The sequence below is a fragment of the Lepus europaeus genome, chromosome 6 (assembly GCF_033115175.1).
Source record: "Lepus europaeus isolate LE1 chromosome 6, mLepTim1.pri, whole genome shotgun sequence".
Lineage (NCBI taxonomy): Eukaryota > Metazoa > Chordata > Mammalia > Lagomorpha > Leporidae > Lepus > Lepus europaeus.
In genome coordinates this window covers 123,366,540-123,383,988 of record NC_084832.1, presented here as the reverse complement: position 1 = coordinate 123,383,988, position 17,449 = coordinate 123,366,540, and the positions used below count along the sequence as shown (strand labels likewise).

The 17,449-nt window shown below is 51.0% G+C and overlaps 1 protein-coding gene across 3 annotated transcripts in view; it reads right to left on the bottom strand.

Annotated features, from left to right (window-relative positions):
* The window catches only part of FGD4 (FYVE, RhoGEF and PH domain containing 4), a 149,011-nt gene that overhangs the window by 77,549 nt on the left and 54,013 nt on the right, over positions 1-17,449 (bottom strand). Inside the window, exon 1 of one of the 3 annotated variants that reach the window (XM_062195052.1) lies at positions 17,230-17,306. The exons of the other annotated variants lie outside the window; for them this stretch is intronic. Coding sequence (XP_062051036.1) covers positions 17,230-17,245 — 16 coding nt within the window. The 5' untranslated portion in view covers positions 17,246-17,306. Of the gene's footprint in view, positions 1-17,229; positions 17,307-17,449 lie in introns of those variants that run through there. 3 annotated transcript variants of the gene reach the window in all.

Sequence of the window (17,449 nt, the reverse complement as noted above, 5' to 3'; positions counted from 1 at the left end):
ATTGGCTTCAAAGTATTTCGAGACGCTGCCTATTACTGCCTCCACCGATACTATTTTGGCCTAAAACGTCATACCTTCAACTGGATTACAGAAAGATCTTGTATCTTCCCTTGTCCTCAGCACAGTCTACAGTTTGAACCAGGACCAGGGAGACTGGTTCAGACCTCATGCCAGCTTCTGTGTTTCAATTCCTTACTGGCTCCGCACTTCCCTCGGAGTCCAATCTCAACATGCCTGCAGGCTCTACATGACCTGGCCTTGACCCCGTGACCACACAGCCCTCATCACCTGCCACTGGCCCCTGTTCATTCTGCACCAAGCAGGCGGGCTCCTTCCAGTTCCTTAATTGGCCCAAGCACACCATAAAGCTGTTGGTCTAGCTACTTTAAGAGAGATGTTTCTACATCCTGACAAGTAAATACACAGCTGATTTAGAGCCCAGTCTACCTAAAATTTCAAATATGTCTTTTATAAAAAACATGAAATGCTGGAGCCAGCATTGTGGCACGGTGGGTTAGGCTGCTATCCACAATACCAGAATCCTATATGAGTGCTGCTTTGAGTCCTAGCTCTTCTGCTTCCAATCCAGCTCCCTGCTAATAAACCTGGGAAGGCAGAGGAAAATACCCCAAGTGCTAGGGCCCTGTACCCACGTGGGAGACCCAGATGGAGTTTTAGGCTCCTGGCTTCAGCCCAGCCCAGCCCTGGCTATCGCAACCATTTGGGGAGTGACCCAGCAGATGGCAGATCACTCTCTGACTCTCCCTCTCTCTGTAACTGACTTCCAACTAAATAAAAATAAATCTTAAAAAGGAAATTTGAAATGTTGAAGGTTATTTCTAAACAAGTGCTAAATGTCCCGCAAAAGGGTGGGGGTGGGATGGGGAGGAGATAAACCGATTATACCCAAATAATTTTCGTCACAGCACAAGCAGAATTGTAAACACAAGCAGATTTGTAAACATCTGGAACTGTGGACCTATCCAGATGCTTGGTTAAAAAGAGCAACAGCAAAAAACAAAAAAAAGCAATGGAAGTTGCATGTTTCCATTTACCATCAGCTGTAATTTTAATGAAACAGACTTGCAAACTATTGCGTACTATAGGTTCCCGATATTTCAAACTCATCACCTGATGTCTCCTGAAATAAAGAACTTTATCTGTAAAGCCAATGGCTTCATGTCTTCTGAGTTCAAAAGCATTATGAATTCAAAATAGGCCCTGAAGGCAGGTAACTGCAGCTAATTCCCATCTTTAAGTCTCAAAGCTGGACGAATATGAAGCATAGAAATGCAACTTTTACTACTGCATCTTGTGTAAGCATATGCAATGACATGTGCATGCATCCAAGATAAAAGAAACATACATCCACTAAAAGCAAAGTGATTTTTAAAAATCATGATGAAATATTTAATTTCCCCCCAAACATGTTCCATAATGTTTACCAAATGATTTCGGTCCATTTTTATACATTTGTGTGAAAGACAGAGAGATCCTCCATCTACTGGTTCACTTCCCGAATGTCCACAAAGCTGGGGCCTGACCAGGAGGAAATTAGGAGCCTGGAACTCAATCCAGGCCTCCCACATGGGTATCAGGAACCCAACTCCTTGAGCCGTCACCCACCGCCTTCCCAGATCTGCATTGGTGGGAAGCTGGAACCAGAAGCAGACCTGCGGCTGAAATCCAGGCTCAGATGTGGGCTATGAGCAACATCGTGACTGCTACGCCAAATACCCATCCATCTTCATTTTGACCCGATTTCACTACCCTGAAAGGCTAACAACAAAATTTCTGAAGAATGCTAGGGTTTGTGGCCACTTCGTTAGAAGTCTGTTAGGTCAAGTGAGACGCATCCTGCTACGCGGGGCCACTCCAGTCTCAAGGAACTTCTGAGCGAAGCCCATGGCCCTGGCACCTGTCATGTAGCCAAATGCCAATCACTGAACCTTAAATGTGGGTTCCAGAGGGCGACACCCCCTCCACCCTCGTGGGGCTCATGCATCCCCACGTGTCAATGTTAACTGGGCGAGGCCTCGCGTCCTCCTGCACCTGGGCTGTGGAGGGCTCAGCCAGTGTCAGCTGCTGTACATAGTGTGGTGCTTTCTCAGCCATAGCCCCACATCCCACCGTATCAGGAAGGGAAGGAGAAGCAGCCCTCCCACCCCATGCATGGACAGCAGATGCCCTGTCGGTCGTGTTCAGCGGAACATACGTGACATTCAACATGGCAGTGCACCCATTGCTGTGAGTGCAGCCACCAGAGCCCAAGGAGTCAGGAGAAACCCAGGCTGCCTGCTTGCACACAGCCATTCCTGAGGATGCCACCTGAGCCGGAGGAGCTTTACAGGGTCCTGTGCTCTACCTGACAGCTGTCTCCCTCTTTATGATAGGCAGAGCTACAGACAGACAGACAGAAGTCTTCCATCCACTGACTCACTGCCTAAATAGTGTCAATGTCTGGCCCAGAACTGCACCCAGGTCTCCCACATGGGCGGCAGGGACTCAAGTACTTGGGCCATCCTCGACTGCCTTTCCAAGCCCATCAGCAGGGAGCTGAACCAGAAGTGGAACAGAAGGGATTTGAACTGGCACCCTTGTGGGATGCCAGCATTGCAGGCAGAGTCTTCACCCACAACATCAGCCCAAGGCTCCCTTCTTTATTGCCAAGCATAACCGTGTAGAAGAGACTCAGTCATAAATTTATCAAAACACCTTGTGTTCCTGCTACCCTAGTAAGAAATGGGTCAAATCCATACAAGCAGGTAAATGCTGAGTTTTGAAACAGTCACATGTCCCAGAACCTAAGATTCCTTTAAAAATATTAACTCTATTTTTATTTATTTTAAAGGCAGAGTTAGAGAGAGACACAACAGATCTTCCATCACTGGTTCATTGCCCAAGTGGCTGCAATGGCCAGCGTTGGGCCAGATGGAAGCCAGGGGCTTCTTCCAGGTCTCCCACACAGGTGCAAGGGCCCAAGCACTTGGGTCATCTTCTGCTGCTTTTTCAGGTCAATCTTCAGGGAGCTGCATCAGAAGTAGAACAGTAGGGACTCCAGTCAGTGCTCATATGGGATGCTGGCATTGCAGGCAGCACCTTTACCTGCTATGCCACAACACTGGCCCCAAAAATTCTTTTATAGTTTTATTTATTTGAAAGGCAGAATGATGGGGAGAGGAGAGAGGGAGAGAGAGACAGATACACACAGAGAGAGAGAGAGAGAGAGAGAGAGAAGGAGAGAAAGAGAGAGAGGGAGAGGGAGAGGGAGACAGAGAGAGAGAGAGAGAGAGAATCTTTCATCCAAAGGTTCACTTCCCAAATGGTTTCAACAGCAGGGGCTTGTGGCCAGGCCTAACCCAAGAGCCAGGAACCCCCTGTGGGTCTCCCACATGAGTGACAGGGACCCAAGCACTTGAGCCATCCTCTGCTGCCTTCCTAGGCAGCATCAACAAGAAACCCGATCAGGGCCGACACTGTGGCATAGCAAGTAAGGCTGATGCGTGTGGTGCCAGCATCCCATGTGGGTGCCAGTTCGAGTCCCGGCTGCTCCACTTATGATCCAGCTCCTTGCTAATGCACCTGGGAAAGCAGTGGAAGGTGGCCCCAGTGATTGGGCTTCTAAACCCAGATGGGAGACCCGGAAGAAGCTCCTGACTCTTGACTTCAGACCAGCCCAGCTACATTCGGGGAGTAACCCAGCGGATGGAAGATATCTTTCTCTCTTCCCTTCTCTTAAATAAATCTTTAAAGAAAAAAAAAAAAGCTGGTTCAGATGCACAGCAGCTGGAATTCCAACCCGCACTTGGATATGAGAAACAGGAATTGAAAGCAAGGTTTAACCTATTGCACCTCAATGCCAGCCCCAGAACCAAGATTCTCAATGACTTTGAGCTTTGATTTTAATGCATGCACCACGGACATCTCTACGCATTGTGCACACAGGGCCGATAACTGACGTAAAAGAGCTCCCAGATATGATCGCCAGGATCCAAACAGTAGCTCAGACGCCACAGGGCGCCAGGGCAGTGATGAGGGGACCAGATGCCTGGCGTCTCCTCCCTGCACCCCCTATGGCCCTCGTCTCCTGCCTCCTTCTGTGGCTGCCCTATCTGCTTACATCTCTCCTCACCACTGTCTGAAATGTAGCCCCATCAGCCTGCACCTGCCATGCGGGCTTAAGCCCGGCACCTGCCATTTGCTTCAGTGCCTGATCCCTCTCTAGCTCGGGGATTACCAACAGACCATGTGGGAGAAATGCTAGCAGAACCACAACATACACAATAATGAAGTGTTCATAAAGACCTTGTACAACAAGCAGGACTCTCTTATTCAATAAAGGTAACAGGACTAGCAGCGACAGGAAGAGGATTCACGGCACAACATCACTGTCCTTCATCTTCCTGGCCTTGCACATATACACACGATGTCCTGCCTTACAGAAACGTTTCTCATTTTTGCTCCAATGGACACTGATTCATTGTTAACACAACTGCTTGTTGTCCATCATGACTCCTTTCCAAGAAGCACACTGAAGTGTCCGAGACCACTTAAAAGCACTTCAATATTTAGCATCATATAAAGATAACTGAAAATGAATTTGGCCAGCGCCGCGGCTCAATAGGCTAATCTTCCGCCTTGCGGCGCCGGCACACCGGGTTCTAGTCCCAGTCGGGGTGCCAGATTCTGTCTCGGTTGCCCCTCTTCCAGGCCGGCTCTCTACTATGGCCTGGGAGTGCAGTGGAGGATGGCCCAAGTGCTTGGGCCCTATACCCACATGGGAGACCAGGAGGAAGCACCTGGCTCCTGGCTTCGGATCAGCACAATGCGCCGGCTGCGGCGGCCATTGGGGGGGTGAACCAACGGCAAAAGGAAGACCTTTCTCTCTGTCTCTCTCTCTCACTGTCCACTCTGCCTGTCAAAAAAAAAAAAGAAAAGAAAAGAAAATGAATTTTGATGAAGAATGGGATGGGAGATGGGATGGTTGCGGGTGGGAGGAAGGTTATGGGGGGGAAAGCTGCTATAATCCACAAGTTGTACTTTGGAAATTTATTAAATAAAAGTTGGGGAAAAATTTACCATCAGCAGATTTTATCCTTACGCCTCCCCAGTACAAAATATTTGAGAATAGCCATGATCAACTGCAAAGAACGTCACAGAGCCACCAATTTTCTGCTGAATGCCACTGTTTTTTCTCCCCTCCCCACTAATTGAAACGTACTGAGTGATAAACCCCCTAATTAAAAATGCCAGGGACTCAGCTAATTATGGGGGACAGAAAGACAAGTAACACACAATCCTCACCCTCAGGTACCTCATGCTCAAGGGGACAGAGGCAAGGAGGATTCCATTGGCTCCTGGACACCTGCCTCGGCCACTCCCAGCCCCTGCTGAGCGCGGAGAGGTGGCAGCTGCACCAGCCAGAGACCCGGTGCTGAGAACAGGAGCCCAGGAAGCAGTGGAGCACAGAGAGGGGTCTCACAGGCTGTCGAGCAGGGACCAGGAGGCACAAGGGTGGCACTCGCTGAGATCCCCTGCCAGCCTGGCAGGACAGCAATCCTCACCTCTAGGGACACACAAAGAACACAGCTTTGGGCCTGACAGGGGCAGGGCCCGTGACCCTGCTGACAACGCGGTCCACCCCAACACCACTGGTACAGACCCTTGCAGCCCACAGCCCTCAACTGCCAATCTCCTTGCTTTCAGATTACATTCATTCAGATTTTTTTTTTTTAATTTATTTATTTGAAACTCAGAGTTACAGAGAGAGAGAAATCTTTCATCCACTGGTGCACTTCTCAGATGGCCACAGCAACCTGGGCTGGGCCAGGCAGAAGCCAGGAGCCAGGAGCTCCATCCAGGTCTCCCACGTGGGTGGCAGGAGCCCAAGCTAGGCCATGAGCAGGCAGCTGGATCGGAAGTGGAGCAGCTGGGACTCGAACTGGCGTCTATATGGGATGCTGGCTGCCCTGGAATTTTCTTTAAAACATTATTTTATGTGCGTTTTAAGGGAGAGGGGAAAATCTCTTTGCCCAATTCAAGGCCAATTATACCCAGGCTCTGAGCCATTTCTTATTTTGTGTTTTGCTTTTAGTCTCATTGATTATGGGCTGAAACACCGGTCCATCTTCCTCTAGGGAGGCCCAATTTCCTGCATTTTGTCAAAGCAGGAACAAAACCAGCCCAGGGCTGGGCTGCAAGAGGGCTGCAGGACCGCAGGAGAGCCCATAGCATGGGGCGGGGACTGCCCGCTCCTTCCTCATCCTCCCTGTCCCCATGGGGTTAAGACCCAAGCCCAAAGGGCTCAGCAACAGCCCCTCGAGTGTGACCTGGGAACCACTCCTGTGACAAGACCCCAGCCCCAGATGGCCAAGTGCCAGGATTCTACCACAGACGTGTGTAGCCCACCTCCTGCACAGTCAAAGGTCGGGGGCGCATAGAAGCTCTGACCTGTCTAACCTGGAGCCACGTGTGTATTCCGGAATCTTTCCACCACACACCGTAAGCCAACAACACCCCAGGAGCTGGCGCTTCGGAATGTGTCTTGGGAAAAGCTCGCGCAGGGACACGTTCCATGTTCCCGGCAGCTTGGCCTTGGCTATTCCCAGAGACCCCACCTCCACTGCCGGACCTGCTCCTGACCTCTCACCCAGCACCCTGGCTGCCCCCGTGACCAGACTCGAAAACCACAAACTGAAATTCTGACCTGCCGGCCACCACTCGGCTACACAAACCCACAAAGCTCTGCTCACAGAAGTAGCACCAGGGGAGGGACCCAGGGTGCCTGAGCACTGTGCACGGAGTCAGCCGGGAGCAGCCCGTGGCCTGCACACCAGATGAGACCACCGTCTGCAGCCCGGGCAGTCTGCTCTCCTCGTTCCAACACCTCCGCACCTGCAGAAGCCCGCACCCCATGCACGCCCTCGCACACCAGCGAGTAACCACAGGCACGCTCCAGAGGAAGCTGCCTCGTGTGCACGGCGCCTCCGGTACCGGAGGGAAAGAACGGACAACTCGGAGAGCGGCGCGGTGAGGCGGCAGACCGGGGCCACAACCTCTGCACGAAGAGCAGCAGGGCCTTTCGATCCAAGCAGCAAACACATGCCCAGTCCCTGGGCTTGGCTGCCTCCCTCCCTGTGGGTTCACACCCAGCATCAGGCCGAACACCTCATCTGCTACGAAGCCTGACTCGCAGGGCAGGCGTCTGGTGCAGGAGTTGAGACATCCCTCCTCTGAGTGCCTGGGTTTGAGTCCCTACTTCGCTCTTAATTGCAGCTTCCTGCTAACGCGTCCTGGGGCCCACGGCCCCTGCCACTCCCGTACGTGGGAGATCTGCATGGAGGTCCACGCACCTGGCTTCGGCCTGGCTCCCTCCTAGCTGTTCAGGGCATTGGCGGAACGCAACAGCGGTTGGAAGATCTCCGCCCATCTGTGTGTCAGCCTTTCAAATAAATTTTTTAAAGTATCTTGGGGAAGCCTGACTTCTCACTTTAGACTTAGAACCCATATGGACACCCACAGGGTGTCAGGAAAAGGCTGTGCTCACCTGGGAAAAACCGTTAGCTTTCAAAATGGCCTTTTCGCCGGCGCCGCGGCTCACTAGGCTAATCCTCCGCCTTGCGGCGCCGGCACACCGGGTTCTAGTCCCGGTCGGGGCACCGATCCTGTCCCGGTTGCCCCTCTTCCAGGCCAGCTCTCTGCTGTGGCCAGGGAGTGCAGTGGAGGATGGCCCAAGTGTTTGGGCTCTGCACCCCATGGGAGACCAGGAGAAGCCCCTGGCTCCTGCCATCGGAACAGTGCGGTGCGCCGGCCGCAGCGCGCTACCGCGGCGGCCATTGGAGGGTGAACCAACGGCAAAGGAAGACCTTTCTCGCTGTCTTTCTCTCTCACTGTCCACTCTGCCTGTCAAAAATAAAAAATTAAATTAAATTAAATTAAATTAAAAAAAAAAAAAGGCCTTTTCTCAACTGATTTGTTCCCGGGACCTCAAGAGGAGGCAACACAGGCAGGCACACACTAGTGCCAACAGGCCTTCAGCACAGGCGCTGGGAAACGCTCCGCCCGAGTGCCACAGACACACCACACTCCTAGCAGAATGGCCTTGTGCCTTAAACTCATCCAGCGTAGGCTACGGGCCGGCACGCGGTACCGCAGTCAGGTTGCCTCTTGTGACACCTGAATCCCACAGGAGCGCTTTGTTCAGGTTCTGGCTGCTCTGCTTCAGATCCAGCCTCCCGCTGAGGCACATGGGGGAGGGGCGAGCAGCGGATGGCTCACGTGGTTGGATACCTGCCACCTACCACGGAGACTGGAGAGCTCCTGACTCCTGGTTCTGCCTGGCCCAGCCCTGGCTGATGCAGGCATTGGGGAGTGGACCAGGACGGAAGGTATGTCTGTCTTTTGGTCTTCCTGCCTTGCAAATAAAATGAAAATAAAAATTATAACTTAACACAGCCTACAGCAAAGTTGCTTTTAACTGTCTCTACCATTCTTGTAACTATTACCACTGATAGCAGGGATAGATAGCATGTAACGGTAAGCGTGCTCTGTGCCTCCATTTGCTCCTCTTGCGAATTCTCTGAGCGCGCTCACTCTCGCTCGCTCTCTCTCAATCAAGCATAGCAATGGTACAAACAGAGTTGCTGGGACCAAACACTCTGGACCAAGGGAAAGAACAGTTCTTTACCCATGAAGATAAGCATTTGCAGGATGCGTCTGGATAAATAGCCTTTCAAATAAATAAATATTTTTTAAAAACTTTGAAATTTTAAATGAACTCTCAGACTCCATCTTAAGAAACTAAGATACTAATAGTGAACGTCCACAGAACAAATTCAGATCTATAAGTCACTTCAAGAACTCCACCACAGCATTTCCTCTCCATCTCAGAGACACGAGCCTACTTCTCACCCTCGTGAAAGGAAGGGCTGGCGAGCGCAGAGAGAAGGATGCGTGGCACATAGGCACTGATTCGACAGGAGCTTACTTAACACCTTGCAGCTGAGGTCAGGAATTGACAGGCACCAGGGAGGAAGAGCAAGCCCTCCTCCCAAGGGTTAAACCCCCCTCAATCAGGCATCTGCAATCAACAGGTCACAGGCCAATTCCTGCTGGCCGCTTGTTTTTGCCAGTAACATTCTACTGGAAGACAGCCGCACTCGCTCGCTCACGCTGTGCACTACTCTGGCAGAGCTGAGGACTTGCAAAGCCCAAAATATTTACGACACGGCCTGTTGTAGAAAAAGCACACAGACCTTGACCTCAAAAGAGCAACGAACTACGAACAAGTGTGGTCATTCTCCAGCCCCGGTTCTTTCCCCAGCAGCAGCAAGGCCTTGACCAGGCAACCCCTCCAGGTTTCAGGGGGTTCACTGGCAGCATCGTGACACAGCTGACCCAGCACTTCTTGGCTTATAACCCACGCCGGGACAGATTTACTAAGTTAATACTGCCACGGGCCATCCCTTTGGTTTCCTCTTGTTCTAGACCCTCCGTGTCTAGCATGCTCTGTGTCAGTTGCCTTCCTAATATTTTTAGCAAACATTATTTCCTCCCGATCGCTGCGGCATGTGAGCCAGTTGACTGATGAGAAGGCCTTAACCAGCCCTCTAAAATTATGCCTTTCGGTCGTTGATTCTCAACCACGACTATTGTTAGAATCACTGTGGAACTTCAAAAAGGAACTGTAGAACCTGTGAAATCAGGGGATTGGACCCGGGTACCGGTGCACGCTACAGCCTCCAGGTGCCTCCAATGGACAGTCCAGGCTGGGAACCACCTACTTGGTGCTGTCGCAAGCTTGGGTCAAGTCAGCATTCATGGTGGAGATGAATCCTGTCATTTCAGACTGATAACCCAACATCCAACTTTTTGTCCACTTGTGGGGCTCACAGCACCGTAGGACTCTTGATTAAGTCACAGGCAACTTACACACAAGCATGGCGCCCTCTGCTCAGCTGTGAAAGTGAGGTTGCCTGTGTCCTAATAAGAAACAAGTGTGTGATCCCTGTCTCAGGTATGTAGCACCTAAAACTCGTGGAATTTCCCACAGCGGGCAAAGTTCTGGACCTGACCCAGTGGCTTCTCGTGAGGCTGCTCATCTGTATCTTCCACAATATCCTTTACCGGACACCACAGAACCCGACTGCTTTTCTGAGATCCATCAGCCATTTCAGAAAACCACCCCAGGGACTGGTTGGCCCTAATATCTACGGCCAGTCAGCTGGAATTATGGGATGCCCAGGCTTTCGACTGGCATCTGAAGCAGAGGCAGACTTGTGGCACAAGGCATTGAGCTGTGGGATCTGCTGCCACCCAAGGGCTGGCCGGTTACAGGTGGCCAGTGCCAGAACTGAGCCGATGCCTTAGGACATCCGGCTGCTGCCCAGAGTCGAGAGAGAAAAAAATCTCGCACATCTGCTATCAGAAACGTTCTGTGGATGCAAGCGATCCCAGGAGCGCCTCTGCAAATAACCCGGACATTCCCTGATTTATAGGAAAAACCACCAAAGAGAAGACGTGAAAACACAGGAGAGTCCTGGCTGGCAGAGATCAGGGGAGGAGAGATTCCCAAAGCAATGATGTGAAAACATCCATGGACTGCACCAAGCATTTAAGAAAGAAAAGAGGAGGTAGGAAAACACCTTGAAGGGCCAAAGTTAGTCTTTATAGCAGAGCTAGGGCCAAGCCAGGTGTCTGGGTTATAAATTAACACCCATCCCAGCTTCCACCATCTTAGGCCCACTGCCAAGCTATTTTCCATTTACTCACAACCATCTATCTGCACGCCCAGAGAGGGAAAGAAAAGCAAACTGGCCAGCGCATCAACCGCTTCAACAGGGATGCTGCTGAAACAACATAAAACTGCTGGTACTGACCTCAGGCACCAGGTGCCAGGAAGGGATGCCCCGCTCTCTTCTAAAAGGGAACCCACCCTTTCCATAGGCAACCCCGTCCTCACCTGCGAGACGATGCATCATTCTGTGCTTGCTCCCCCCGACTATTTTTCTGAATGTGCTTTCTTTAAACTTGACCTCCAGCCGCCCAAACGTCCCAGCCTAAGGCTACGTCTGCTGAGTATTTTTGGTGAGCTTCACCTACTTGAAATTTCTGGCTGACTTCCCCTGCACACCCCCCCCGCCCTGCCCTCCTCACTCCACCCTCTGCTCTCCAACACTCGGTCTTGTTCCTTCACTTTTTAAACCCAAATTCAGCTGCAAGGCAATAATGGATGGAATGAGCTCCATCAGGTAGGAAAAGATCCTTAGGCGCCACCTGGTGCTCTGAAGCTAAAAGCTGTAACTTCAAACACCTGCTCCAGCCAGGCAGCCTGGCTGTGAGAAGCAAGGCTCTGGCTATCCGGGAAGTTGCTTTTGGTTCCCCCAGGAGAAAACAGAGTGGATTAGTAGAACCAGAGGCTGAAAGGTCAAAATTTTGGCCTGATGATTTATTTTGTGACCATGGGAAAGTTACTTAACTTCCTTAAAAATTAGGAAAACATTTTTCCTGCTCCAGGGACACTGCCTAGGCACAGGGGGCGGGTAGACACACAGAACCCTCAGAAGTCTTTGTCTGGAGCACCGGCAAGATTTTCAAAACACATCTGACCAACTGGACAGCTCTCACAAAGTTAGCCACCTGCTTTCCTTGCTTGCCTACTGTGGGATCAGACCAGCAGGCTGCACACTTGCCCCTGGTTGGGTTCTACAGCAGGAGCACAAGAGCACTCTGTTCAGCTTCTAACAGTGCACACAATTGTTGCAGTCACGCAACACCAAAAAAAGCAAATGTTGCACCCAGCTTATCTTTTATTTCCTATATTCTTTTCTGGCTGACAGAAGGAGGAAGTTAGGAAGAAAAAATGAGCCAGTTCATCAAAGATAACCACTTCCCTAATTCTAAAAACTGCATTCTTGAGTCATGGTTTGGCTGTGTCTAGTTTACCTGTGCCCCTACGCATGAAGAGTTTACCTAAGTTATCGTCTGAGGGTGGCACCGGTGTTATCGCTCCCTTGTTGAAAACACCTCTGTGGGACGGCAAGGCTCACGGGACAAAGCCTGGAGCTCGCACAGGGTACAGTCGCTCTCAGACTCCCACCTACCCAAGGGGGGTCAGGTTTGCATCCTGAAGGCCACACTGCTCTTTCCCCAAGCCAGCCACCGCATTACCTGTCGCTCGGGCCAGCCAGTGTCACGTTCCCAAGGCTGATCCTCCTCTCACTCGGCAGGCTCTAGCTCCAATGCCACCTTTTACTGCGGAAATCCCAGGGAGTAAGACGAGGAATCCTGCACACCCTTGCTCTTCGCTGCTGCTTTCTAATTTCTAAACCTACAGTGCACACCTCAACGAGGCCTGCGTAAGAGGTCCCCGTGGGCCTCCTGGACGACGAGGGTGACACCAGGAGCACAGTTACACCTCTGCTGGCTGAGCTCATCTGGTTCTACACAGTCAATTTTAGACCAAAGAGACACCAGAAATACCTTCTCTGCTTGTTATTTTTATCACTGTTTCACTGTTCTGCACTCTAAATTAGCAACTCCAATAGAAATAAAGATAAAAATGAGTAATATTCAAAGGCGGAGAAAAAACCCCACACGACATTCCACATAAATCGGTAACCTCACCAGTTTTATGGTCTTTAGGGGGCTTACATTTACAAAATTATCAAAATAATCATTTTCAACCCTTATTTATTTATTAACATTTTTAAAATTTATTTGAAAGGCAGATCTACAGAGAGGTAGAGAGAGAGAGAGAGAGAGAGATGTCTTCCATCCACTGGTTCACTCCCCAAATGACCACAATGGCCAGAGATGGGCTGATCCAAAGCCAGGAGCCTGGAGCTTCTTTTCCAGGTCTCCCACACGGGTGCAGGGGCCCAAGGACTTGAGCCATCTTCTACTGCCTTCCCAGGCCACAGCAGAGAGCTGGATCAGGAGTGGAGCAGCCAGGACTTGAACCACCGTCCGTATGGGATGCCGGCACTGTAGGCGGAGGCTTTACCCACTATGCCACTGCACTGGCCCCTACATACCTACTGACTACAGTCAAATTTCATGTTTCTAAGAGGCCATGAAATCATTATTCTCATCAAGTATATTACCACATGGCAAATAACAGCCCATCAATTCAAACTGTGGAATGCAGATTTTAAGGTGCAGGTCATGGATGGTGTTATACCCACTAAGGGGTGGCATCGTGGAACAGCAGGTTAAGCCACTGGGAAGGCCTGCATCCCACACTGGAGTGCCGCTGGAGCCCAGCTTCTGCTCATGTGCCTGGGAGGCACAGCTAATGGCCCAAATACTTGGGTCCCTGGCACACATGGGGCAGACCCACGTGGAGTTTCTGGCTCCTGGCTTCAGCATGGACCACCCCAGGCTGTTTGGGCATTTGCGGAGTAAACCAGCAGATCAAAGATCGGTCTTTCCATCATTTTACCTTTCAAATAAATAAATAAATCTATAACACAGCAAGATGCCAGGTGAGGCACCTGTGTGGTGTAATGTCTGATACTCAAGGGGAGGCCTGGACTGAGCTCCTGGCTCCAGGCTTCCGCTTAGTCCTGTCCTGATGACCGTGGCCTTTGATGAATGAATTAGTAGATGGGAACTGTGTCTCTCCCTTTCTCTCTCCCTCTCTGATACATCAAACAAAGAAAATGTTCTAAAAAAATTTTAGGCTGGCACTGTGGCATAGCAAGTAAAGCTACCAGCAGTGCCGGCATCCCATATGGGCACCGGTTCATGTCCTGGCTGCTCCACTTCTGATGCAGCTCTCTGTTGTGGCCTGGGAAAGCAGAAGAAGATGGCCCAAGTCCTTGGGCCCCTGCACCCACGTGGAAGATTTGGAAGAAGCTCCAGGCTCCTGGCTTTGGATTGCTGCAGCTCGGGCCATTGCGACCATCTGGGGAGTGAATTAATGCATGAAAGTTCCTGCCTCTGTCTCTCTAACTCTGCCTTTCAAATGAATAAATTTTTTTAAAAAATTTTTTAATGGCATTAGAAAAATGAGCTCCTTGGCCGGCGCCATGGCTCAACAGGCTAATCCTCCTCCTTGCGGCACCAGCACACCGGGTTCTAGTCCCAGTCGGGGCACCAGATTTTTTTTTTTTTTTTTTACTTTTATTTAATGAATATAAATTTCCAAAGTACAGCTTATGGATTACAATGGCTCCCCCCCCATAACTTCCCTCCCACCCTCAACCCTCCCCTTTGCCGCTCCCTCTCCCCTTCCATTCACATCAAGATTCATTTTCAATTCTCTTTATATACAGAAGATCAGTTTAGTATATATTAAGTAAATATTTCAACAATTTGCCCCCACATAGCAACACAAAGTGAAAAAATACTGTTGGAGTACTAGTTATAGCATTAAATAACAGTGTACAGCACATTAAAGACAGAGATCCTACATGATATTTTTAAAAAATTAATTAATTTTCTATACAATTTCCAATTTAACACCAGGTGTTTTTTTTTTCCATTTTCAGTTATCTTTATATACAGAAGATCGATTCAGTATATACTAAGGAAAGATTTCATCAGTTTGCACCCACACAGACACACAAAGTGTAAAAATACTGTTTTAGTACTAGTTATAGCATTACTTCACATTGGACAATACATTAAGGACAGATCCCACATGAGATGTAAGTACACAGTGACTCCTGTTGTTGACTTAACAATTTGACACTCTTGTTTATGGCGTCAGTAATCTCCCTAGGCTCTAGTCATGAGTTGCCAAGGCTATGGAAGCCTTTAGGGTTCACCGACTTCGATCTTATTGCGACAGGGTCATAGTCAAAGTGGAAGTTCTCTCCTCCCTTCAGAGAAAGGTACCTCCTTCTTTGATGGGGGCACCAGATTCTGTCCCGGTTGCCCCTTTTCCAGGCCAGCTCTCTGCTGTGGCCTGGGAGTGCAGTGGAGGATGGCCCAAGTGCTTGGGCCCTGCACCCCATGGGAGACCAGGACAAGCACTTGGCTCCTGGCTTTGGATCAGCGCGATGCGCCTGCTGCAGCGTGCCGGCCGCAGCGGCCATTGGAGGGTGAACCAACGGCAAAAGGAAGACCTTTCTCTCTGTCTCTCTCTCTGTCTCTCTCTCACTGTCCACTCTGCCTGTCAAAAATAAAAAGAAAACAAAAAAAAAAAAAAAGAAAAGACAAATTAGCTCCTTATAAAGGCAAAAGAGCACCTTTGTTGTACCCACAACTGAAGATGGTGAGCCTGCGCAGGATGGATCACAAAGGGGGAGAGGACAGACAGCCGTTCAGAGCACCTAAGAGAAGGGGACGGACAGCCGTTCAGAGCACCTAAGAAAAGGCCCGGTATATGTGGAACCCACTGACCCTGTGTCCCCTGGAATATCTGGTAGCATTCTACATTCTCTTGACTTCCTGTGGTTTATTCCACTACCTAACGAGAGTTGGTTAAATTTACACTTTATTGCTACATGATAATTTAAGTGACATATAGGCTTCAACATATAATAAACAGACATATTATGACTGTATCATATTTCATTTTTCATGTGGAAAGAGTTTGCCTGCAAGCATGAACTAAAATGAGGAGCCAGTGCTGTGGTGCAGTGGAGCAAGTCACCACCTATGGAGATGGCATCCGATGTGAGCACTGGGGAGCCCCGGCTGCTCCACTTCTGATCTAGCTCTCTACTACTGTGCCTGGGAAAGCAGTGGATGATGGCCCAAGTACCTGGGGCCCTGCACCCATGCGGGACAGCTGGATGGAGTTCCAGGCTCCTGGCTTCTGCCTGAGCAGCCCTGGCCCTTGCAGCCATCTGGGAAGTGAAGGGGGTGTGTGTGTGTGTGTGGAAGATCTAGAAAAATCTCTCCCCCTTTTTTCCCTCTTCCCCTTCCCTTCCCCTTCCCCTCCCCCTTCCCTCTCCGTCACTGCCTTAAGAGTTTTTTCCCAAGTCACCGAAGAAGATAAAATTGTTAGAGACAACAGGATCACCAGCGACAGATACTGACATTACTCTGAGATGACTGATAGCGCAGGAAGCACTCCCGGAAGGGCTTCTCAACTTACAAACCTCAAGGGGAGCCTAGAAACCCCCAGTGGGGAGGGGGCCGCTGCCCAGCAGAGCAGAGGCAGGGGCACACTGACCTCCCACACCCCACGCCCAACTCAACTGAAAGACTCTTCCCAGTCCTCACATGTGGAGTTAAGTCTGCAGAGATGGGAGAGCGCGTGAGAACGCACACACCTCTCCGTCACAGCCATTCGTCCCGTTAATGTCACGGAGTGCGAGCAGGAGCCACGGGGAGACGGCACGCGTGTGCCCCTTTCACAGTGGCCGAACATTTGTGAGGGAACCCAGGCTTCTGCCTGGATGGTGGCGGAGGCCGAGGGCAGGCAGGGCACGGGGCCGCTCCACCCTCAGCAACTACTGGCGCAGGGAGCAGAGCCAACTGCAGGAGGGGCCCCCGGGCTGTCCCAGGGGAACAGCCCCACCCCAGGGCTCCCAGCCCTCACCTGTCCCGCGGAAGGCAGGAGCGGCCCCGAGACAGCCAGCACCCAGTTCAGTGCAGCCGGCTCTGCGTGCACACCCTCCCCAGAGACGCACATCCATGCGGGAGCGACGGGAAAACAGCGCCACAAAGCGAACCCACTGCAGCCTTCAGAAACTATTCCAGCAGGCGCTTCCGGTCACATGATGGCATTTCTGCCACACCGGAGAATTTCATTTCCATTTGAAAGACTCAGTTTCTCAGGAATCTGCTTTCTGCTAGAGCCCAGGAAACCAAGGTGGCTGGAGCTGACCGCTGGCCATTTTAGAAAGCAAAGCCACGCCTGTCTCCACCCGGTTATCTCACCCTGGCTCCTCCACCGCTGCTGTGTTAAAAACAAACAAAACAGCGGGCGGTGGGGGGCTCTGTTCTCACTAAAAATGCTTTGTAGCCCGAAAAGAGTTGGTCAGTGCGGCCAGAAAGAAGAAGGGGCAAAGAAGAGCACTTTGCATCTTTCCCTCTCAATGACTGAATTTGCAGAGTTTATGAATGTTTTAGCCAAACAGCCAGAGAAATCTAACTCTCCTGTTAATGCAGAAGCAGCTTCTCACAGAGCCAAGAACCAGGAAGATGCCGGTGGCAAGGTGCACCTCACTCCTAAACTCTGCCACCCTCCGCCCCCCAGCACGAGGCGCTCGGCTCTGACCCCCACACGCTGGAAAGAAGGAGAGCGACAGGCTAGAAGGTGGAACCACCTACCGCGATCGCGGGACATGACTCACGGACACTGATAACCAGGCACTCTGGTTTCATAAGAAGAGAGTGGCCAAGCTCTGCGCCAGAGCAAGCGAGACACCCTCCCTGCTGCTTCAGCGTCTGGGGCAGCCCAGCTGAGCCGGGGCCAGCCGGGAGCTCTGGCCAGGGCGCCCGGGCTTCAGGGTGCAAAGACGTCCCAGGCGCATTTGCCACACCCCCGGGC